The following is a 25,765-nucleotide window of genomic DNA, read 5'->3' as shown; positions in this document are numbered from 1 at the left end:
TTCGATCTCTGGTAAGAGAACCAAGATCCCACATCCCATGGAGAAACTAAGCCCACACGACTCAACAACTGAGCCCACTAGGGAACCCACAAGCTGCAACTGCTGAGCCCTCACACCACAGCTAGAGAATGCATGTGCCACAGTGAAAGCCCCATGTGACAAAGATCCACATACCACAACTCAGGCCAGATGCAGCCAATAGGGATGTGTCCAAAGAGATGTCCTTTTTGTGAAGTTTGATACAGGCAGCTCTCTAGCACAGCTCATTCATTCTCATGATGGGCATTTAAGATTCCAGTTATTCATTATTAAAGCAGTGCCGCAGCAGATATTCCTATGCATGTCTTACGCTTGTATGCATGTGTGTGTGTTTGTTGCAGTAGCTTTCATTTCATTACATCTGCAATAAGAAGTACCTTTCTGACCAGCAGGACTCACAAATGTTAATTTCTGCTAATCCCCCCAAAAAACATCATTTAAAATACGTAAATCTTAAACTCTGCTAGATTTTGCTAAACTGTTCTCCAAAACGATTGTGGCTATTTATAGTAATAGTTTCCACCATTAGGAAGTAAGATTAATTCCTTCTCTCTATCCTTATCAATTTTTTATATTGCCAGCCTTCTGAATTTCTGCCAACCTGATAAATATGAAAATAGAATTTCATCATGATTATAGTTTCCGTGTTCCTGATTATTCGTGAGATTGAACACCTTTCTGCTTTGTACATTTGACTCTTTTATGGTTTTTTGCCTAATTTTTTTTCTTACTTGCCTAATTTTTTTTCTTACTTGTCCGTCCTTTATATATTCTAGACTCCAATATCCTGGTCTGTGACATGTCTTCGTTTTGTTTATGGTGTCTTTTAAAAGCAAGAAGTTGTGGAATCTTGTGTGTGTTTAAAAGCAAGAAGTTGTGGAATTATTCCTTATGTAGGATGCTGTCAAGTGTAGTAGCCCTAGCAGTCTAATACAGTTTTGCTATAGTGTGTTTTTAAATAATGTGAACCAGCTCATGAATGATTGCTAAAATAGGGCAGTGCTGTCCATATACCCAGAAATCACACTGATTAATGTGCAGTTTTTCCCAGCACGTTAATGTTTTACACCAACAGTTTTGTAATAGTTAAAGAATATATGCCTTTCAGTCTGAAATAGAGAGGTGTTGCATGATTTGATTGCTTTAATAGGATCACGCAGTAGAAACATGAAATTATTGCAATAATTTGGGCAAGAGTAAGTAGATGGAGGCTTGACCAAACTATGCTGGTAGGCCATAACGAAAAGTATGAAAGCCTACTACCCTAGAAAAACACATGTGCACAAGAATGTTTATTGAAGCATTGATTTAATAGTGAATAACTACAAATGCCACCAATAGAATGGATATACTCTGCAATTTGAATTAATTAGAGCTGCATGTATTGAGTTATATATTAGACAACAAAGTATAAATGTTGCACATACAGATGGATATGAGTCTGGAGTTCAGGACAGTTGTATAAGCTGGACATAGAAATTTGGCAGTTATGATACAGTTGCTATAAAACCACAAGATTGGGTAAAATTACCAAGGGAGCAAGTAGAAGTAGAAAAGATCTCAGAGGACTGAGCCCTGGGAAGCTGTCATTTGGAGCAAAGGAGGAAGAATAAACTGAGAAGGCAATGATTTGGGGACCTGGAGTGATTCACAAGGAGAAAGCAATCAACTAGCAAATGCTGCTGATGTGTGAGAGGGCTGAGACGCTGACTTAACAACGTTAAAGTCATTGATAGCCTTGGCAAGAATTTCAGTGGGATGGTGGAGTTGAAGGCCTGACTAGAATGCTTCAAGAAAAAAATGGGAAGAGGAAAATTGAACTTCTTCAGACTCACATCATCACATCTGCTTACCTAACTCTTCTTCTGCCCATATATTCTTCCCTTCTGTCTTGTTACTATGAACCATCTGTGTGTGCTTCTAGCTAAGGCCTGCCCCTTCAGTTGCACACTTGCTTTTATCTTTTCTTACCTATTAAAAACTGAACCTGGGAAATCTCCCCTCCCTTTCTGACATCATCACTTTCTCTACTGCATCATTCCTCTCAGCATGTAAACATGCCAATATCTTTCCCACCTTAAAAAAAGAAATTCTTTCTTGATCCAATTTCCCCCTTTAGATACCACCCACATTTTCTTTGTTTATAGCAAAAATCTTTGAAAGAACTGTCCTACTGCTATCCAGTTTTTCTTATATTTCATGTATGGAGGCAGGCATGGAATAAGTAGACAGTTGGAATTAATTATATTGTGATTAAGCCATGTGAGTATGAGGATTTAGAGGAACAAGGGAATTAAGATTCTATGCAAGAGTGTAATTTAAGCTGCTTCAGAAGAAAGTAATTGATAGGGGAGAGAGATGTGAAAAGGTGGTAGTATCAATGGACCCAAGTTCCCCATGGGGGTTCAAAGTATCATTGGAGATAAAGAAAGTAGGATGAAGTGAGCTGGAGAGGGGTTAGTGGTTGGGGAAAGAGGTGTTTGAGGTCAGAGAAGAGTCTGAGTTATTGGTAATGACAAGCTCAAGGTTATGACCAAATTTGTAGCTGAGGCAGAAGAGAAAGGAAAAATTACTGGAGAGCCTTTCAAGTTCAGCCAATGAAGTGGGAGGCCAAGATACTGGAAGGATCATCTTTGTAAGTATTGAAATCACCAGAAAATGTAACTGGAGTAGTGTAGAGAATGAGTGAGAAAGGAACTCTATTCCTAAAAGATCAAGAAGGAATTGAGGGGGTTGTACAGTAGATAGAATAGATACAGTGGATAGAATTGCAGTAAGGAGTACCCAGGTAGAAGATGGCATGGTCTGATGACGTTATTAATAGAGGCAGCAGAGAACAGAGCTAAGCTGCCATTTGAGAGGGCTGCAGGGGCAAATCATGTCATCAGAAGTTATAACCTCTAATTCTGAGAAGTGAAGTTTAGAGAGCTGGGTATTTTCACAAGTTAATACTCAGTTTTCTTAAACCACAGTCTCATGATAAAGAGATATGAATTTTTAAAAATTATGGAAAAAGCCATGAAACAAGTGAAATTCAGCTTCATGTTTGGAAGACATAGGGAGTGGCAAAAGGATTATTTTAAAGGGACCAGTCTTATTTATTTGGCTGCACTGGGTCTTAGTTATGGCATGCGAGATCTTTAGTTGAGGCATGTGGGATCTAGTTCCCTGACCAGGGATCAAACCTAGGCCCCCTGCATTGGGAGGTCAGAGTCTTAGCCACTGGACCACCAGGGAAGTCCCGGGACCAGTTATATTGTGTGGTTGTAATAGCAGAATTCAGGCCTAATGTTCACTCATCTTTTTTATTTTTTTCAAGAGAAGCTAGAACTGTGGATTTTTGTGTTTTAAAAAAATATTACAAATGCTAGCTTGTTTGAAATACTGTGCAGATCAAATGAAACACGTCAGAAATTCCATTTAGCCATTGTTGCAATTTTATGAACTCTGCTTTTTAAATAGAAACTACTATGTCTGTGTTTGTTAAGTTCAAGAGTCAAAGTCCATGATCCTCAAACTGGCTGCCTTGTTGGGTAGTCTGCAGCTGTTGAGTTCAGTCTGCAGGTTTATGGAGAGTGACTATCACAGGCCGATCATCAAGCAGCACTTAAATCACCTGGAAGTTTATCAGTTGCTTAATTGATTATTACTCAAACAGATCTTATTTCATCCCCCCACCCCCCCACTTTTTCTTTCTTTTTGTTTTCATTTCTAACCCTGATGATGGAATTCCTTTGAAGAAAAACATACTTAGCCTTTAATGGCCTGAACTTTAATAAAAGAAAGCTTCTAATAGAGGAAAACTTGAAGGTTCTTTAAGCCTGAAAAAACAGACTGTAACATTATAAAATATTTAATGTTTCTTCAAAATCTTCAGTGTTCCTTCAGTCTTAATGATAACTGAGAAGATATTTTTGTATTGAAGTAGAAGTCTAAAGATGGTATTTGACTGTGTTTCACCTTGGGCAGAGCAGTAAACTCCCTTCCAGACTTAGTTTCCTTATCTGTAAAACGGATATTAAGAATACATGCCCTACGTACTTCATAAAGTAGCTGTTACAATCAAATGAGAACGTGAAGAGCTTAAACTTTGTATGAGTGCTTTAGTAAAGTCTGTTAAAGAATGACAGCTTGCCTAAAGCTTCTGAAATTGCCTATTTAGAGAAAATATTTTAGATTAGAATATATTTAAAATTCAGGAAACCCCTTGAGTATCAGTAGATATCTACTTCTGATAGCAACTTTCCTATTGAAAGATGACACTGCTGATGGTATCATTGTTCGAGGTAGTGGCTGAAAAGTATCCCTCTCCAGTTCTGTAAGCATGACCGGTTGTACTTTGCTTAAAAATCTTGCTCGTTCAGAGGACACCTGATACACTTACTCTTTCTTGGTCCCACCATCAAGTTTCTTTTTCATCAAAATTAACAATTATCACTTGAGATTTATACTTAATGTAGTCTTTTCTAGCAGCATTTAATACACACTTGAAAGAACAAGCCTTAACTGAGAAACACAGGATACTTCATTTTCACAGTAATTTTTTTTTAAGTTCCAGTGATGAAAACTCTAAGGCAGCTTCTTCAAAGGAAGATAATATTGACGAATCCAGTGCAACCAGTGTTGAATATTAGGTGATAAAATCTTTATCACATCCAGCTTGACTGTCCTGTAATTATCTGAGTCTTTTAGAATAGTTACTCCTTTTTATTAGTTGTGTGGTTGTCATATAGCCATGGAAGGAAAAAATTGAACATCAAAATCATCAGCAATATACCTGAAAGACAAACAGTAAATAGTAAAATAAAACAATCTTTAAGAAGTTTATGATCTGTGGTTATAATTTAAGATTATATACAATTATTTACCACAAGACTTATAGAGGTGTGTTTAAAAGAATTAGCTACATCAGTTCTACATAAAACGTGTAGATATTTTATTTATTTTTGGCCATAACACATGACATGTGGGATCTTCATTCCCCAACCAGTGATCAAACCCATGCCCCCTGTGGTAGAAGCATTGAGTTTTAACCACTGGACCACAGGGAAGTTCCATCATGTAGATATTTTAAAGTCTAATATTCTCACATGATTTTTCTTCAACCATGAATCATTAAAAACAGTACATACTTGGAAAAACCAGTAGGATCTAAATAATGAATTCAAAGGATAAATAAAATAGAAAGATCTGGAGTTCTGTTTCTAGCTCCATTACTGGCTTGCTAAGTGAGAAACTCGACTTGGGTCCCCATTTTAATCTCAACCATTAATAGCTTTTAGAACTGTATTAAGCAAAGTTTCTGAAACAAAAATTTCAGTTGACATTTTAAAACTTGAATATAAATATGCTTTTAAAAATCAAATTAGTAAATTTTTATTTTTGAGGTCATTTCAGATAAATCTAGCATGTGTATAATAGGTAATTTAAAAACATTTTTATATTAAAGATTTAAAATTTTTCAATGGGAAACAAACAGAGGGGACTTAGCCATGGGACTCAAGTCACTGTCTAAAAGAGAAGTCTGTGGTGGTTAAGGGTTTTATCTTAAGGTATGTAGGTTTAAAGCTCTATTGTTGCTCAGTCACTAAGTTGTGTCGGACTCTTTGTGACCCCATGGATAGCATGCCAAGCTTTCTTGTCCTTCCCTGTCCCCTGGAGTTTGCTCAAATTCATGTCCGTTGAGTCAGTGATGCTATCTAACCATCTCATCCTCTGCCACCCCCTTCTCCTTTTGTCTTCCATCTTTCCCAGATCAGAGTCTTCCAGTGAGTTGCCTTTTCCCAGGTGACCAAAAGTATTGGAGCTTCAGCTTCAGCATCAGTCCTTTCAGTGAATATTCAGGGTTGATTAAAGGTAGGCTTAATGCTCTAAATCAGTTAAACTTAGAATAAGAATGTGTTTTTATCACATGCAGTTTTGATAGTTTACTCCTGTTTGATAAGAGGAAATTAAGGTTTGACTAATATTTGGATAACTTAACAAATTTTTAAAAGATGAGCCTGTTTTGCAACCAGAAGCTTTAGATTAAAAAAAAAAAAAAATCAGAATCAATCTAATTCACAAAATTTGACATTTTCTTTATAAAGTTAGAGCCAGAAAATAAGACATTACGTTTAAAACTTTATAAAAATGGAGTTGCAATTTTATAGAATCAAATAGAATCTGCTAATTTTCATTATATGAAATGTATAAGCTAGAGAATTAATTCTATATACACCCTTATAGTCACATTTCTAACATCTTATTAATTTGGAGGAGGTGGCAGGGCGCGCCTGGGTTCAATCCCTGGTCAGGGAACTAGATCCTACGTGCCGCACCTATGAGTTGGCATGCCACAACTAGATCCCATATGCCATGACTGGAAAAAAGAAGATCCCACATGCCATAATGAAGATCAATGATCCTGTGTGCCGCAACAATGACCTGGTGCAGCCAAATAAATAAATATAAAAAAAACTATTAGTAGACCTGTCCAGTTAGTGACCTTTTTAACTTCTTTGTGAACTACAGTGACCTTTTTTTACTTCTTAAAAATCAAGAACAACAAAAAAAAATCAAGAACAGATAATCTATCTTTGAAGAAGTTACTGGAAAACACTAGTAATGAATAGATGAAAAAAAGTTACCTTTATTAGCATCTTAAAATACAGTTTCTTTCTGATATTCTTCATGTTTAATATAGATATTACTGAGCATAACAGATGCTAAATGTGAGGAAAATTCCTAAATGACAGGAATGGAGGGTGAATGGGAGGAGTAAAGTGTCATGGCTATTCAAACCTGTTATGCCAATGTTTTCTTCTGTAGGTACCCTCCCCTCCCCGTGCCCTTTTTTTTTCCCCCACAGAAATGAGCAACAAGAAACAAAATGTAAACTGTGGATAAAAAGAAGAATGAACTAATAGAAGGCCAGTTATCCTCATATTCATTTATAGCTGTGAATTACAGTCAGGCTTAAAACAGGTGATTAGACAAAATCAAGAAATGCTGATAACTTATATAAGGATATGCATATCATGATTACAGTTATTTTGTAACTTTTTTGTGTTATTTGACCTATTTGAGAAGAAGAGTTTTACATATCTGACCCAGATAGAAATAATGGGAATGCAATTTGTGGAAAATTTTAAAACTACATTTATTATAGTTCTGTATTGTTTCATGAAATGCTCTTCAACAAAATGGGTCAAATGAGCCAAATAGTATTTTATCTGGAGCTCACAAACTTGAAAAAACAAATTCCTTTAGCAAAAAAAGATTATTTTTTAATGGAAGTAATCCTCACTTCTTTGCCCTCATATCTGAGAGCATATTAAAGATAGATTAAACTTCAAACTTATTATTCTTAACTTGTTTCTTTGAAGACAAAAGCAGTTTTAAAGGATACTGCACAAAATAAAATGTTATTTTGGGCATAATATTTCATACCTTTTTTGTTTTCTCTTTTGTTCCTACTCTGGCTTTGAAAATTGACATATTACAGTGACATTCCATATCGTATTTTAGTATATTCTAATCTTTTCTTCATATTGAATAAAAATATACTTACCTAAAGAAGGAGAGAGCCAATATACTATAAAAAACTGAAGGAATGCTTCATCAAAACACTTGAAATGCAGTGAAAGTGCCAAAGTTGGATTAAATATAGCTCCTGTTAGACTTCCTCCTGTAATACATATTAAGCAGAATGATACCAAACCATATATCTTACATTTTCTTGTAACTAGAAATACAGGGATTACTAAATAAAACTTTTATTTTAGGTATTTAAGTTTTCTTATTCTGTAATTTTCCTTTGAAGAATCACCTGGCATATTATAGAATATAAAAATAGATTATAGATTATAATATGCCAGGTGCAAAAAAGGCAGGAGGACAAAGGACATTAAGAATTTTCATCCAGTGCTTTTCCTATAGTATATTATGAAATACACATTGAAAGTTAACCTGCTCTGTTAGTATTCCTACAGTTTTATAAAACAGATTTGGCTGCCCTTCTTAACATTCATCAACTTGAATTAATAAAAATATAATGAAAATGTTGTTAAAATGGGCACAATACCCCAGGATCCTTTTGAACAGAAATAACCTTGGTGTTGAAACAAAAAGTAAAATAGACCAAAGCATTATCATTGATTCCACTTTTACTTGTCAACAGAGCCCTAAAGAAGTGACTGTGAATGGTATGTGAATTATACCTCAATAAAGTGGTTACAGAAAAAAATTTTAATAAAAAAAGAAGTGACTGAGTAATCATGAAAGATCAGCACAAATTCTAACTGTTGTCTGCTTTTCAGGACTTAGGGTCCAGCTCTTCACTTAGGGTCTCTCTCTGAGATGGGGCCCAGGAATTTTATAGCTGTGGCCACACAGCAAGTGAGGAAAAGCGAAAGAGGTTGGACTGGCTGTCCAGTGGTACTCACCAAAACTGTGGCTCAGCTTTTCAGAACATACCCTGATTGTATCCCTGAGATAGAGACATTTCTGGTGGTTGTTCCATGTGGAAGCTTGAGCACACTCATCTGCCTCTAACTTAGCCACAGCAACAGATCAAAGATCTTTACAAATTTTACATGGACACACGCCACAAGAGCATGTTAACTGTTTTTATAAAATGCCGTGAAGTAAAATTGGAAATTAAGTGACCTTTTCATAAGATTTCACTCTTGACAGGCTGAAAACATTGAAGCTGTGTTGAGATAAAGATGTTGAGAAATGAACTGAGTTCACTCCATGGCTAAGAGTTTTTTCCTAGCATTCCAGCCCCACAGCACAATTCATATTCATGCCTCAGCAATTATAAATGACATCACATCATGGACCTTCAGAACTACTCTTGAATAGTCAAATCCTGGAATGTTGAGCTTGCAACTGCCAGGGGCCAGCAGAATTATTTGGTTAGTGTGTGGTCATTTCAAATTAATGCCACAAAAAATTATTGAGTTCTTACATTCTGGACGCCATGAACAGAAAGGTAAGAACTCACACAGATCTTCCCACACAGACTATACAATAAAATATAATGTAATATGTGCAGTGATAATACAAGTGACCTGTGATTTTTTAAGGCATTTATCAATAGACAACCATTACCTTCATAATTAGTTTGCTTCAGTATTGCCATTAGGTCTTTGGTATTTTTATTAGGTCTAAGAACACTACCATTTGGTTTTATACCACTCTAAAACTCCAGTTACTTCATACTCTTTGTCTTCTAATCCTCCCATCACCAGTTCTGCTCAGTGTAACTTGGTAGATGCTGCTTCTCCTAAGATGCACAAGTCTGTTCCTCTCTCTTGAGTATGAACTGGTTTTGCAACTTGCATTAACAAATAGAATGCAGCAGAAGTGATGCTATGTGAATTCTGAATGTGAGGGGCAACACTGAATTCTAGGTTCAGGTCTCAATAAATCCATCATTGGCTTCTACTCCTTGCTGTGTTGGAACAATGTGCTGACCATGTACATGAGTTGGTCTAGGCTGATGGAGGATGAGAGGCCACAAGGAAAAAAACTGAGGTATCTCAGATGGCTGTTGGAACCAACTGCTGGACACACTAGTGAAGCACCTTTGCTCTTCCAAAGAAACCAACTGTCCAGCTATATGATCTCAGGGGGATTTCCTATCTAACCCACAAAATCATGAAAAAAAATTGTTATTTTAAGCATTAAGCATAAGTTAACTGATTTAGAAATCCACTGTGTCAACAAAAGGTCCAAAAGATGGCATTGGCTTTGATATGTTAGGCTGGATCATTCTTTGTTGGGGTTGTCCTATGCACTGTGGGATTTTTAGCATTCCTAGCATTGACCCATTAAATGTCAGTTGCATATTCATCTCCCCCATGTAACAAACAAAAATGTTCCCAGACGTTGCTCAAATTGTTCTGTTGAAAACCACTGTCCTAGAGAACTACTGGTACCTGTATACTAGTAGACACAAGGTTGTTTATTTATAATAGCAACAAACTGGGAAAAACCTAAATGTTCATTCATAAGAAAATAGCTAAATAGATAACTTTATTATTAATTTGGAATGCTGTTCAGTATTCAAATAATAAGAAAGATCTCTTTACTAACACAGATATCCAAGATAGTATCATTGAACCACACCACTTAAAAAATATAAACTGCAGAAAGTAAGGTATGATTCATCTTAATATGAACGCACATATAATCATTTCTGTAGGGTCCTATCAATATGTATAATAAATGTATGTAAGAGTTTGGAAGGACATGCACGCACAGAGGACTATACTGGTGAGAAGAGGAGGCAGGAAAGGAGAGGGGACAGGCATGAAGGATGGTAATCAAAAGGCACTGAGAGTCTCATTGGAAAAAAAAGAGAGTCTCATTGGTAGTGTTTGCATTTTTAACAAAAAGAACACATTCATGTATTTTGTAGTTAAATATGAATTATTTAAAAAGTAAGAATTATCCATCAGGCACAGAACTTGGAGAAAATGACTGAAAAATTAGGTACTATGTATTGATGTCTGGAGGGAAGAAGCCATAACACCTGTTGAAGAAGAGGTATCAACAGGGAGATCCAGCTGGCTGCTAAAAATCTCAGAGGACAGTGTGAACTTGGTGAAATTAGGCCAGTCAAAGGACGGAGTTCCAAATGTGGTAATTATAGGCACGTACGTTTCTCAGTAGTCCTAAAGCAAATCAAATTCTCTGACAGAAGGACACTAAAATCATGCAAGACTTGTATAAAAGCTAGAGTGTCAATTAACTAATTTATAAATGGAATCTATAAATGGAATCACCCTTTTCAGTGACCAGATATCTGTGCCAGTTACTGTGGGAAGAACTTGGAGTACATTATTTTTCATGATAGTCTGAAGCGATAGTGTTATTCTCCATTTTAAGGATGAGGAAACAGACCTAAATTATCTCTCCTAAGGACACAGTCCAACTCCAAGAGGCTTATGCTCTTTACCACTGTATTATACTGGCATGAGAAAAGCAAAAACAAAATATTTTGTGCCTTGTTTGAAGCTGTTTTTCATTTGTAGATTGGAACCTATTTCATATGGTTATTATATTAAAAGTAAATATACATATATAAAGGACTTAGCTCCTTTCTTTGACAAATAATCTATCCAAATTCTTCATGACTTAGGATTCCAAAAGCTCCTGAATGGAGTAAAAGTGCAATTACTTTGAACATTTTACTAGGCTTATTTTGGAAGCTCTTAGACATAAAATATGGAATACCCAGATATGTATTATTTCTTTTGATTTTTTTAAGTGAATAGACTATTTGCTATTTCATTCATTTTACTCATTCTAAAAATAATGAGTATTTATTTGTAACAGGTGACACTATACTGTCCTGGTTATATTTCATAATGAATAAAACAGCTTTAGTCTCTGTACTCATAAAGCTTACTGTCTGGTGGAGGAAGACAGGCATTACATCAGAAAACAAGTATATAACTAAAAGTTCTGCAAAGGAAATGAACAGGGTACAGTAAGAAAGACAACCTACTTGGATGTGTAAAATAGATTTTTTCCAACATCTAATTAATTTATGCAGTTCTCTCATCCTAGTCATTGAACCAAATTCTCCCCAAACCTAAATCTTCCTAAAGGAAGACTTGCTTGAAATTTGCGTTAATAGTTTTATAGTTCTAATATATTAATAAATCACAAAGCTTTTCTCACTTTATTTGGGAAGCCAATAAATACATAAGTGTTAAAGGCATCAGTGGCCTCCATCTGCACAAATGTGCAGGGTGCTAAATCAATAAATATGCAATCAGATGCTTAGTCATTGGCTATCCAAGGAGCCTGTAGCTATGTTGCTGAACAGTTATGTTCTATAAGCTTAAATAATCCATTCTTTTGATATGACCTGTTATTAGTGACTTCTGGGTATCCTCAAATGCAAGTGATTAAAGAAATATCCCAGCATGCAACTTAGCCAAACCAGTACTAATATTATCTTGGTGGTGGTGGTTTAGCTGCTAAGTTGTGTCCAACTCTTACAACCCCATAGACTGTAGCCCGCCAGACTCCTCTGTCCATGGGATTTCCCAGGCAAGAATATTGGCGTGGGTTGCCATTTCCTACTCCAGGGGATATTCCCAACCTAGGGATCGATCTCATGTCTCCTGCATTGCTGGTGGTCTCATGCATTGTAGGTAGATTCTTTACTGCTGAGCCACCAGGGAAGTCCAATAGAGTTTTAGAAGTTAAAAAAAGAGAGAGAGACTGACATATTGAAGTAACTTGTAATAACTCCTGACTTAGCTAATGCTTCCCCTGCCTTCCCTTCCCTATCCATTCTTAACTCCTTCCTGCAAAGTCCTCATGTCTGCCTGATGAGATACACACTGAGCTAGTCCTAAAACAGTTCACTCTATTTAAATAGCTCTGACCTAAAGTTATGATTTATATCCATAGAAAATAATGGGGAGTGATATGGCTTAGTACAGCATTTCCCAAAGTATGTTCTCTTCTACTACACACTCCTAGACAAAAGTATTCCTATATTTGAAAAACTGTTCCTTATCTTTTTCTTGGAGTTTCATGATAAACAGTAGCATAGTAAAACTCTGTGAGTCTTAAATTAGAAAATCTGTTTAATCCAGTGTTTGCTAAGTTTATTTGGTAACAATCCTTTGTTAACTTATATTTTGTTATGTTATGGTAAAATATAACATATGCCATTTTAACCATTTAAAAGTGTATAGTCATGGCATTGGTTATAATGTTCAACCATCACCACAATTTCTAAAATTTTCCATTGCCCGAAACAGAAACTGTACCTATTAAACAAAAAAATCCCTATTCCTCCTTGCTGCCCAACCCATGGTAACCTCTATTCTACTTTCTGACTCTATGAATTCACCTATTCTGAATATTTCATATAAAGTGAAGTCATATAACATTTGTCTCTTTGTGTCTGGCTTATTTTGCTTGGCATAATGTTTTCAAGGTTCATTCCTATGGTATCATTTATCAGAACTTCATTCCTTTTCATGGCTGAACAATATTCAATTGTATGTATATATTTTTGTTACTTTTTAGGAGCATGCTGTAGAAATGCTGATAATGAAATGAGTATAAGCTTTAGTATAAATCTGAACCATGGTTCCAGCTCATTCTATTAATAGCCATGTGGTCTAGAACAAGTCACTTTACTTAAAATGGGAATAGTATATTTATTCATCAGTGGGTTGTTGTAAGGATTAAATACCAAAACTCATAAATTTCCTATAGGCTTGCACACTGCCCAGTGAATACTCTTATCTCCCTTATTTGGCAGAAAAGGAACATCATAATAATCAATTTCTGAAACAACAATAAATAATTGTTAGGTTCTGTCCCTGCAGTTTTCGTCACTGTCCAGTATGGTACTCACTAGCCATGTGTGGCTAGTGAGTACTTGAAATGTTGTTATTGTGATTGAGGAATATTTTAGTTGATAATCACATGTGACTAGTGACTATGATGAACTGACCAGCAACATCTAGACTGGAGCAGTGGTTCTCAGCCCTGGTTTCATATTGGGATCACCTGGGAAAATTTTAAATCTACCATTGCTTAGGCCCCTTCACACAGCAGTTAAATCTTATTTTGTTTTTTCCACAGCAATTAAATCTTAATCTCTGTACCCAGATATGAATATGTTTAAAACACTCCCCAGGGAGTGTTTTATGCAGAGGGAATGTTGAGAACCACTGCTCTAGTGATCCTTTCAGTCTCTCCTCCTCCTCCATTAAGTAGTAGCCTCATTTCAGCAATGTCGATGTCAGTAATTTGAGGGGAAGGAAAAGAACATTTCTGGATATCTTAAATTGTTATTTTACGGGTCTTCCAATAACTCTCCTTATATTTATGTATAATTTCAAATATTACCTTCTCTCAAAATGTTTGTTACTTATAAAATAGATACTGGCTAATATTATATACAGTATTATTATTGAAATCATAAATAGGTATTAACGGTACAAAAACAGGAAGAATACCAACTTATAGATTATCAAGAGAGGGATAAGGAACTCTGTATAACATTGTATTAATTTAAAACTTTTTTTTTGGCCGCCCCTGTGGGGCATGTGGAAGTCTAGATCCTCCAACCAGGGATCCAACCTGAGCTACCCCCCAGCTCTGCAGTGGATGTGAGGAGTATTAACCACTGGATCATCAGGGAAGTCGATAAAACATCTTTTAAATGTTTACCACATCTAATTAAAGTACAGAGCTAAATTGTGGCATAACTTTTTGCAAGCGATGATTCTGTTCATATACAAGGGATGTTTCTGTTTTAGTCCAAACTTAAAATTTTAATAAGCAACTACTCACCAACCCCTCAAATATGCATATATCCTTCCTTCTTTCCTATACCACTCATTTCCATCTGAGTCTACAAAAAGGATGGTACTAGATTTTAAAGAAGGTGAAATGGATTGGAAAGTCTTTCATTTTACCTAGGAAGTTGAGCAGAGCATATGTTTAAAAGTCTTTATCTTAAGGTTTGTTTCTACTCATAGTTTCCCTTTCAATGTGCAGAAGTCAGAGTCTTACTACTAGTTCTTTTTATTAGATGTCTACCTCCAAAACATTTTACAATTAAGATATAGTTCTAGTGAAAATATTCTGTTATGGTCATTTAAAATGATGTGCTTCATCATTGCTTTTCAAATTTCCCTATCCTATTTAGAATATTTTCCTGTCCTATTTAAAATATCCACTATATCTGAGATCTGTCAAGGTAAACATGATTCACAGAAAATCAAGCAGATTTCTCAAGAATTATTTTTTTCTCAAGAATTTTCTTTTTTTTTTAATTTGAGAATTTTTTATTGATCACCCTATTATACATTAAAGAAAGAAAGTGAAGTCACTCAGTTGTGTCCAACTCTTTGTTACCCCATGGGCTATAGCCTGGACAGGCTCCTCTGTCCATGGGATTTTCCTGGCAAGAATACAGGAGTGGATTGCCATTCCTTTCTCCAGGGGATCTTCCCACCCCAGGGATCGAACCTGGGTCTCCCGCAAAGAATTTTCTTGATAATTATTTTAAAAAATCTTTGATTTCAAGCAAGTTCTGATTTTAAAACACATCTTCCTTGATAGGCCATTAAAAGTTCATTTCAGGATGAATTAGAAAGGAAATAAATGATTTTAAGTAATTTTGTAGAAAAATAACTAAGAAATAGAACTATAGAATTTTACTTCCCACTCTTACTACTAGCTAATCATGTAGCTTTGTGCTTTAAATTGGAAGGAACTTTCGCAACCCAGGATCATTTTTCAGCGAGAGTCTCAGCAAGGATCTATATACCAACCGTGCAAGAGGTAGCTGATGTTATCTTTCCGCTCTACCATTACAACAATCCCTTTGTAGGATATTTGAACCCTTGGCAGCATCTCACATGATTTCTGTTTCAGCACTGAAGTAGCTTTCTCTGGGTGTTAAAAAGAAAGCACTGAATGGAGGATCGATATTTGGACCCTATCGGTAAAGAATGAGCTGCAAAATGAATTACGGAAATACCAATATTGACATCAAAGAAGCGTAGTAGTTTCGAATGTATCCTGGCAAAGAACTTAAGAGTCTCAAGTCATAGAAACTGCGGACGTGCCCAGTGTTTTGTGGAAATAACAAACCTGCATAGACCAAAAAGGTGATGAGTGCTGACAGCAGGTGGATACGAAGCTTGGTTCGGACCTCCTGGAAGTGAAGCAAAGCGCTGTGGAAAATAAAAGAGCAGACAGCCTCTATGATGACCGCTTTGGGCAAGTCCACTTGAATGGGATTCCTGCAAACGAAGCTCCTCTCGCTGACGTGATACTTGGTCAGCCCCAGGCTCCACAGGGCGCCCATGCAGTACCTGCTGCACAGGGCACCAATCAGCTGAGCTAACAGTCTAATCGCACCGGTCTCAGCGGACATTCCCCCCAGCATCATCTGCATCATCACGCCGCACGGGTTGCTGGAGGTGCCCACCAGAGTCAGGCCATGCACCAATGAGAAGAAGTAGATTAGCGTCAGCGGCCAGGTGGGGTGAAGGGGTTCCTGCTCACTCAGCAGTTGTAACTCATGAGTGCAGAAGCAGAGCTGGAAGGTGGCCAGAAACTCCAAGACGAAGGCGTGGGCCATGGGCCCGTTCAGCTGCTGCCGGCTGACCACGCGGGCTAGACCCATGAACAGCACGATCGATAGCATCAGCCCCAGCGAGGTGCAGGTATCCTGCATCTCGGGCCAGAGCCCCCGTAGCGCGGTCATGGCTCTCTCAGCACCAGACGGGGCTGCCTGCTCGGACTCGGCAGGAGGCGGTCTCTGGGCCCCAGTCCTAAGTCCTCAGCCCCGCCCCCTCCTCACGCCCCTCGGGGCGGGCCGACTCCAGACCAGCGGGAGGCCCTGGGGGTGCCACGCGGAAGGACTCCTGCCCATTTCCCCGGCTCTGCGCTAGAGTTTTGTTGCCAGAGCCGGGAAGGAGGGGAGGCGACGGGCCGCGAGGAGAGCTCTGCCAGGGCACCGTCTGAGGGGGCCAACAGCCAGCAGAAGACACACTCACGCCCTCGCTGTTTCCCTCAGGGACTGGAAGCGGGCGCGGGTGGGGCAGGGAGTGGAGGGACGGCGCGCGTCCGGAGGCCACTGCGCAGGCGCGCGACGGCCCGTGCGCCCTTGCGAGAGGCTAGACTTGGGCCCCAGGGTCCCCGGCGCTGAGCTGGAAGGCGCGCGCCCCCTGCGTCTTAACAGGTGCTTTGACATGAGAACCTTGAGGGTTTTACTTTTCAGCTCTTAAAACTGTAAAGCCGTCAAGCTGCAATCCAGACCCCCTAAAGAGCTTTTCTGCCAACCACCTCGTTTTTAATTTCTGGGACGACTGAGAAGGCGAGAAGCGGTGGAGGCCGGGGGTGGGGCGGCGTGGGTAGGGTGGGGCTGGGTGCTGGTTTAAGGGGCGTGGCTTTCACAGAGAAATAAGGTTTGGCCTGTGTGAAGAAGGGTATGCCACTGGGTTGGGTTTTTTTTTTTTTTTTTTTTCCACCTGCCACCTGTAACATTTACCTCAGAAGGTTGTGGGTCACGCGACTCACCTCGTGGATTTGTTTAAATAAAAAAAAAAAAAAAAAAACCCGAGAGGCACCGTGGCACAGAGCTTAGGAGACAAAAGGTGGTCAATAAGTGCTAGCTTAAAGTTGAAAGAGCGGATCTTGCCACCGCTTTCCACTCCCAACAGCTCGCCCATTTGGGATGGCCGCGTTATGGGTGCAGCTGGGAGGGAATGTCTGCGATTCCTCAGGCCTGGCATCTACCGTGCCTGCGTGTGTGCTAAGTCACTCAGTCGTGTCTGATTCTTGGCGACCCCATGGGCTGTAGCCCGCCAGGCTCCTCTGTCCATGGAATTCTCCAGGCAAGAATACTTAAGTGGGTTGCCATTTCTGTCGCCAGGGGAGCTTCCCAACCAAGGGGTTGAACCCGCATCTCTTAAGTCTCCTGAATTGGCAAGTGGGTTCTTTACCACTAGAGCTACCTGGTATTCTGCTAAATGGGCTTTCCTGGTGGCGCTAGTGGTAAAGAATCCACCTACAACGCAGGAGACCCGGGTTCCATCCCTGGATCAAGAAGATCCCCTGGAGGAACACATGTACACCCATGGGTGATTCGTGTGAATGTATGGCAAAAACCACCACAATATTGTAAAGTAATTAGCCTCTAATTAAAACAAATTAAAAAAAGAAGAAGAAGAAGATCCCCTGGAGGAGGAAATGGCAACCCACTCCAGTGTTCTTGCCTGGAATAGAGGAGCCTGGCGGGCTACAGTCACTTAGCACACATAGGTATCATGGTTTAGCTGGGGGAGAGGGGTGCAGATACCTCTGCCCTCTCCAGCTTCTGTCCTGCCTCCCCCAGGCTCTGTTGACCACAGGTCCCCATTTCTTAAGGCTGGAGAGAAGGGAGAGAGAAATAAAAATGAGGGGACTAATTAGCCCGAACTTCAAGTGATAGAGCACTTGGAAGGTATTCTTGGCGGTTCTCCTCAGCTTTGTTTCCCTATCTCAATTTGTCCATTTACAACTAATGAAAGTTCTCTTTGTAACTCTCAAATTTTCTGTGGTGCCGATAGACATTCCCTAAATTAGAAAAACAAATCATTTCAGAAAACACACAAGCTCTGTAGACAAATGAGGTCCTTTCCTCTTTCCTGTGTTTGTGTCTGACCGGGAAACAATTTAGAGTAAATTTAAACTTATTGTTTGGTCACTGCTGTTGAAAGAAGTTGCTTTCAAATCACGTCTGTGAGTATAACCCTCTCATCTCTCCCCTTTACTAGAAGTCACTTGACTTTTAGTTACTGTGTAAATATTTTGATGATTTTAAAAATATGCACAATGTGAGAATTGTGAACTAAGTTTTATTTGGGGCAAAGTGAAGGCTATGCTCAGAAGACAGCACCTCAGACAGCTCTGAGAAGCTGCTCTAAAGAGGCAGGGGAGCGTCAGCATGTATGTGATTTTGGTGAAGGGGGGAATACATGCAATCAAGCACATATTTTTTGTCTAAGGTTTTTGCTGGTCAAGAGGAGCAGTCATCACCATGAAGGATTTTAGTGCTTTTGTAGATATGAGGAGATATAAGAATTGGGCTCATAATATCTGCTCCTGAAAATATCTAACTATCTGAAGACCCTTTCTGCCAATTTTTCCCTAAGCAAAGGGTGCCTCATTTTTTCTCTCGGCTCCGAACTCCTTTCAGGAAGTGTTGAAAATGAGCAGCTATATTAGCACATGATTTAATCCTTATAGAGGTAGATGGCAAGTGCCAATTTGTAGTTGCTAATTTTGTTTACTGCTCTGCTGATAATTCACTTTTGCTAGCAAAAACCATGTAGAAAACTAGTCTTTTGGACTTTATTAGAAATTGTAGTAACATTATAATATACATTGTTATTTAAAGGACTTTGGTCATTGTTTCAATTAAAGAACAAGACCAAAATAAACCAAATCAATTACTTGTGATTGAGGGTTTCACATCATATGAGTCTCTGTTTTCAGAAACAAGAGGTCACAAATTAATCCACCCCATTTCCTTCAGCATAAATGTTTGTTGATATTGAAACCATTCATCTCAGGTTGGGACTTGAACCCATGTGCTGGGACTCCAACCTGGCCAAAACCCAGTTTGGGACACTACCTACATGATGAGGACTTGAACACAGCCAAAACCCAAGGTCTTCCAACTAAGACCAGACACCTCGTTTCAGGACTTAATGAAGCTCAGGTTATTGAAGTCTCATTGCAGAAAAAATTCAGTGAGAGACAAAGTGATAGGTTAGAAGTGGATTTATTTACAGAGAGACACTCCACAGACAGAGTGTGGGCAATCTCAAAAGGCAAGAGTGGCCTTGAAATATTGTCTGGTTAGTTTTTATAGGTTGAGTAATTTCATAGGCTGATGAGTAGGAGGATTATTCCAGCTATTTCAGGGGAAAGGGCAGGGATTTCCAGGAACTGGGTAATTGCCCACGTCTTGGCTGTTGATGGTTGGCCTCAGACCTGTCATGGCACTGGTGGGTGTGTCGTTTAGCTTGCTGATGTGTCATGAAGAATGTATACCGAGGCTCGAGGTCTAGTGGAAGTTGACTTGTTAGCCATCTTGAACTTGTTGTTTAGTCCCTCAGTCACGACTGACTCTTTGTGACCTCATGGAGTGTAACCCACCAGGCTCCTGTGTCCATGAGATTTCTCAGGCAAGAATACTGGAGTGGGTTGCCATTTCCTTCTGGGAATCTTTTGTAGGGTATCTTTCCAATCCAGTGTTTGAACCCATGTCTCCTGCTGCTTCTCCATTGCTGACAGATTCTTTACCTCTGCGCAGTCACGCTTTGTCATTCTTTTACAGATTGTGCCCTGCCCACTTTCCTTCTATTTCAGTATGGGTGACAGAGCTGCATCTTGCAGACTCAGATCTCAAAATCCCAGTTCCAAGACCAGTGTCTTCATGAGAAAGAATGACTCTACCATAGATTTTAAAATTAGGAGAGTCTGGCTTCCTCAGCAATGTTGGCCGCATTTTAACCACTTTGTCTATGCATTACAGTAATAATGAGAGGCAGAAAGTACATAATACTAGGTGTTGTGAAAGCACTGGATTTAATGTTTGAAAATGAAGGTCTGCATCTTTTCTGTACTTACTATGAGATCTTGTGGAAATTGCCAAATCATTAAACTTCTCTGAGCTTCAGTTTCCTCATCATAGTAGTATGGTAGATAACTAAGGATTTTGTTGTGAAGGCTGAATGAGACAGTACAGATAAAGTGCTTGTAAAGAGTTATTACAAATTTTTTTATTGAGATATAAGTCACATACCATAAAACTCACCCTTTTGAAGTGTACAGTTTAGTGGTTTTATTCTATTCATGAGGCTTCCCTGGTGGCTGTGACAGTAAAGAATCTGCCTGCCATGCCAAAGACCCTAGTTTGATCCCTGGGTTGGGAAGATAACTTGGAGAAGGGAATGGCTACCCATTCCCGTATTCTTGCCTGGAGAATCCCATGGACAGAGGAGCCTGGACAGTAGGAGGTTGCAAAGAGTCAAACATGACCGAGTGACTAAGACAACATTCTATTCACAAAATTCTGTAACCATCACAAATTAGTTATTTTGAGTGGTGATTCTTAGAAATGAAGTCCTAAATTTATAATGTGACAGTCTCTATAATCTTTGCCATGAGTTATTTAAATAAAATATGAAACAATTTTGTCTTATTATACATTAAGGAGTCTCAAAGAGTTGGACGTGACTGAGCGACTGAACAAGATTTTATACATTGCTTCCTGTGTGTAGAGGAAATGAAATCATGAGAGGCCCTGTGGAGGTCTTGGATATGGAGGCCTGTTTCTGTCCCTCATTTCTTGTAGGCCAGACTCCAGCTTCCATGACCCTGCTTGAGTCCCAAGGGCAGATTGCAATAGTTGCTAATCAAGGGAGGAGCAGTTGAGAAACCACCTGAGGCAAGATTAAAGGGAAGATAAATTTGTTGAGAAACTCATAGTCTGCCAGGCTCCTCTATCCATGGAATTTTCCAGGCAAGAATATTGGAATGGGTTGCCATTTCCTTCTCCAGGGGATCTTCCCAATCTAGGGATTGAACCCAGGTCTCCTGCATTGTAGACAGATTCTTTACCATCTGAGCCACCAGGAAGCATTGTTATAAAACTCCTGATCAAATCCTCCTAGGTTGTCACATGTTTTTCAAGGGAGAAGCCTGCTATGTCCCCCTTTGCCTAGCAAAGTACAGTAAGTCCCCCTACATACAAACCTTGAAGTTTCAAGTTTCAAAGATATGAACATGCATTTGCATGTCCAGTAATGTAAGTTAATTCACATGTCTGTCATGCATGTGTCCTCTACAACTTGTTGTGCTTTTGTGTACTTTATAATATTGTGTAAAGTACAGTAGTACAGTAACTTTATTTCAAGCTCAGAACATCTGGAAGCAAGAGGGAAGATAGAATTGAATCCAGTAAGTAACCAGAACCTGTGCCATCAATGTTAGACATGAGTGAAATTACAGTTTATCCTACATCTATTGCTGAAAGTCCTTCAGCTCTACCATCTCCCACCTCCTCTCCTCCTCCAGTCAGTAACTCTTCTTTCCTGTTCACTCAATGCCACTGCTGTATGCAGCTGTACTGTACTTTTAAAGATACTGTAAGATTAAAAATGTTTATTTTTTGTGTTGGTTTGTTTTTTATGTATTATTTGTGTGAAAAGTATTATAAACCTATTACAATACAGTACTATATAGCCAACTGTGTTAGTTGGGTACCTAGGCTAATTTTGTTGGACTTAGGAACAAATTTGACTTAAAAATGTGCTCTTAGACTAGAACTTGTTTTTATGTAGGGGACTTACTGTCATAAAGCTGTCCTTTTCTACTTCACCCAAAACTGTCTCTGAGATTTGCTTAGGCACCAGTGTATAGAGAAACTGAGCTTTCAGGTCCAGAAATCCAAAACATAACTTTAGAGAAGTCCATAGCAATAATTGGGCTTCCATGGTAGCCTAGCTGGTAAAGTATCTGCCTGCACTTCAGTTAACCCCGGTTCGATTCCTGGGTAGGGAAGATCCCCTGGAGAAGGATAGGCTACCACTCCAGTATTCTTGGGCTTCCCTGGTGGCTCAGACAGTAAAGAATCTGCCCGCAATGAGGAGACCTGGGTTCAATCCCTGGGTTGGGAAGATCTTCTGGAGAAGGGCATGGCAAATGACTCCAGTATTCTTGTGTGGAGAATCTCCATGGACAGAGGAGCCTAGTGGGCTACAGTCCATGAGGTTGCAAAGAGTTGGACACGACTGAACGACTAAGCACAGCACATAGCAATAATTGAATCTTAAAATGGAAAATATCTAGTGTTCTATTACATATAATTAATTGTTTGTGAGATCTTTTTGCTTCTACCTCAGTGATATGTTATCAAAAGTAGTCTATCTTCCTGTTTCTTTCTTTCTTTTTTTTGACTACACTGTGCTCCTTGTGGGATCCTAGTTCCCTGACCAGGGATCAAAACTGTGTCCTCTGATTCTTAACCACTGGGCCACTAGGGAAGTCCCTTGCTACTGTATTTGTCTGCTGAGACTGACATTACAAAATACTACAGACTGTGTGGCTCTAACAACAGATGTCTATTTTCTTACAATTCTGAAGACTGAAAGTCCAAGTTCATGGTGCCAGGGTTAGTTTCTGATGAGATCTCTTTTCCTGGCTTGTAAATGGTGACCCTCTTACTCTATACCCCCATGGCTTTCCTCTGTAGTCTCACTGAGAAAGAGAGATTTTTGGTGTTTTCTGCTCTCCTTAAAAGGACAGCAGCTCTGTCAGATTAGGGGTCCAGCCTTATCACTTCATTTAACCTTAATTACCTCTCTAAAGGCCCTGTCTCCAAATATAGTCAGACTGGGAGTTAGGGCTTCAACATATGAATTTTGGGCTGGAGGGGACACAGTTTGGTCTATAAAAGCTACTGAGGAATGACTCCTGCTCTGTGCTTCCATTTTCTCTATTTAGCAGGGGTCCCAGCTGGTGCCTACACTGTATCTCCTTAGGATTCAAGCACTGCTGGAGGACGGATGGAGCAGGACTTTAGGATTCTGTATGTGGCTCCTGGAGTATCTTAGGAAAGAAGCGATCCTAAGAGAGAGCTGAGTCGCCAAGCCTGGTTCAAGGATGTGAGCCACTGTCAGAAAGGAGAAGAAATGGTGAAAGGATCATGATCTCTGTCATTTAGATTAGCCTCCAGCTCAACTTCCATGGATTCATGCCTCTGTCATAAGGTAAAAAGGCTACAATTGAAAAAAAGTTCCAACTAAATAGAAACACCCATTCAGTGGAATACTGTTCAGTGAGAAAAAGGTCTGAGCTATTCACAGTAGCCAAAAGGTAGAAGCAACCTAAATGTCCATTTACAGATGAATGGATAAGCAAAATGTGGTATAAATGTACACTGGAATATTATTGAGCCTTAAAAAGAAAGAGAATTCTGATGTATGCTAGAAGTTGGATGAACCTTGAGAACATTATGTTAAGTGAAATACACTAGTCACAAAAAGACAAATACTGTAAGATTCTGCTTATATGAGGGACCTCGAGTAGTTAAGTTTATAGAGAGAGAAAACAGAAGGGTGGTTGCCAGGAACTGAGGGAAGAAGGAATGGGGAGTTATTGTTTAATGGGCATAGAGTTTTAGTTTTGCAGGATAATGAGGATTCTGGAGATGGATGGTGGGTTGTACAACAATATGAATGTACTCAAAACCACTAAACTATGCACTTAAAAATGGTTAAAGTAGTAAATTCTTTTTTTTTTTCTAATTTTTTGTGGCTGTGATGGGTCTTTGTTATGGCACACAGGTTTCTTGTGGATCATGGGCTCTAGAGTGTGTGGGCTTCAGTAGTTGTGGCCCTTGGGCTCTCTAGTCATGGTGTGAGGCTCAGTAGTGTGGTGCACGGGGTTAGTTGCTTCATGGAATGTGGGATCTTAGTTCCCTGACCAAGGATTGAACCTGCTTACCTGGCATTGGAAGGCAGATTCTTAATCACTGGACCACCAGGGAAATCCCAAGATGGTAAATTTTATGTGTATTCTACTACAATTAAAACAAAAAAATTTTTTAAGAGCTGAGCTGTCAAGCTAAGAAAAGACATGGATGAATCTTGAATGTATACTGCTCAACGGAAGAATCAGATCTGAAAGGCTACAAAATGTATGATTCTACTTATAGGACATTTTATCATTTAAAAATATATATATATATATTTATTTATTTGGCAGTGTTGGATCTTAGTTGCAGCACATGGGATCTTCATTGTGTCATGTGGGATATTGTTGCAGTGCATGTATTCTCTAGTTGTGGCACATGGGTTTAGTAGTTGCGGCGTTTGGGCTTCGTTGTCTGTGCCATGTGGGAGTTTAGTTCCCTGGCCAGAGATTGAACCCAAGTCCCCTGAACTACTAGGCAGTTTCTTAATCACTGGACCACCAGGGAGGTCCTTGTAGGACGTTTTAGAAAAGGCAAAACTATTGAGACAGAAAATAGATTAGTAGGGATCAGTAGGCATTCAGTGGGGAGGAGGGTTGAATAAGCACAGAGGATATTTTACAATGGTGAAACCACTTTGTGTAATACTATAATGGTGGATATATGATGCTATGCATATAACCTATAGAACCTTTTTAAATTTGTCTTACTTATTTTTTGGGCCATGCTGCGCAGCATGTGGGTCTTAGTTCCCCACTAAGATCAAACCTGAGCCCCTGCACTGGAAGCATGGACCCTAACCACTGGACTGCCAGGGAAGTCCCCCATAGAACTTTAATATATGCAAAATTTTTAAGTGATTTAGGAGATTGGAGGATCCCAAGATGGGATAAAGAATGGGATCAAATAACCTAACTATATTATAAATCTATGAAACAATCTCACTGAAGGGAGTGAGGGAAACCTAAGTATTAATAACTTTGGAAGTAAATGAAGTTTTTAAAATTAAATGCAAAAATAAAAATGCCATACATCAGCATTATACTCTAGTTGAAAAAGCTGTGTACCAATAGTGGTGTAATTTAACAATTCTGAATTATAAGTATATTGCAGTTGGAGATATTAGTATGAACTTGTGTGCAACTTAATATAGATACATATGGTTACATACAGAAATAGATATGTGTGTATGTATATGTATACATATATATATATATATATTTACGTGTATATAACCCATATATATATATATATATGGGCTTCCCTTGTGGCTCAGCTGGTAAAGAATCCTCCTGCAATGTGGGAGGATTTGATCCCTGGGTTGAGAAGATCCCTTGAAGAAGGGAAAGGCTACCCACTCCAGTATTCTGGCCTGGAGAATTCCATGGACTCTAGAGTCCCTGGAGTCTTAACACTTAATATAAAGAGTTGGACACAGCTGAGTGACTTTTACTTCACTTCATATATATATGGGTTAGTATACACACACATATTTCTTTACTCTGTTAACTGGGAGGGCCTAGAAGGTAGAATACCCCAACAGCCATGCACCTAGTATCCAGGTCTTGGTTTCTAATGAATGCCATGCTCCAATGAAAGCAACCAGGGCTCCTTGGAGAAATGACTGATTTAAAAACTGGAGTAGGAAATATACAACAGCATCTATAGTACCAGAACATCTTGTAGTGCCAGAGAGTAAGAAAGTCCTAAAAAAAA

The 25,765-nt window shown here is 38.9% G+C and overlaps 1 protein-coding gene across 1 annotated transcript; it reads right to left on the bottom strand.

The window, feature by feature from the left end:
* Positions 1–1,360: 1,360 nt before the first annotated feature.
* On the bottom strand, positions 1,361–16,616 carry AQP11 (aquaporin 11). The gene is made up of 3 exons (XM_061168070.1): positions 15,670–16,616; positions 7,592–7,708; positions 1,361–4,816 (listed from the first exon to the last, which is right to left on the bottom strand). Exons 1-3 carry the CDS (start codon positions 16,286–16,288, stop codon positions 4,737–4,739), a joined length of 816 nt encoding a protein of 271 aa, XP_061024053.1. The 5' UTR covers positions 16,289–16,616; the 3' UTR covers positions 1,361–4,736.
* Between the last annotated feature and the right edge of the window lie 9,149 nt (positions 16,617–25,765).

Source organism: Dama dama, chromosome 2 (genome assembly GCF_033118175.1).
Source record: "Dama dama isolate Ldn47 chromosome 2, ASM3311817v1, whole genome shotgun sequence".
Taxonomy (NCBI): Eukaryota; Metazoa; Chordata; class Mammalia; order Artiodactyla; family Cervidae; genus Dama; species Dama dama.
The sequence above is the reverse complement of the archived record's forward strand: the minus strand, read 5'-3'. Positions and strand labels throughout refer to the sequence as shown.

What these genes read in the sequence shown, in the direction of transcription:
- AQP11 (XM_061168070.1), bottom strand. Translation starts at nt 16,288, where the DNA reads ATGACCGCGCTACGGGGGCTCTGGCCCGAGATGCAGGATACCTGCACC. An exon ending in CACCTTTTTGGTCTATGCAG is followed by an intron (nt 7,709 to 15,669) that starts GTTTGTTATTTC and finishes TATGTATTACAG; the next exon opens with GAGGAAGTCTAACAGGAGCT. An exon ending in TTGGCTCTCTCCTTCTTTAG is followed by an intron (nt 4,817 to 7,591) that starts GTAAGTATATTT and finishes TTTGTCTTTCAG; the next exon opens with GTATATTGCTGATGATTTTG.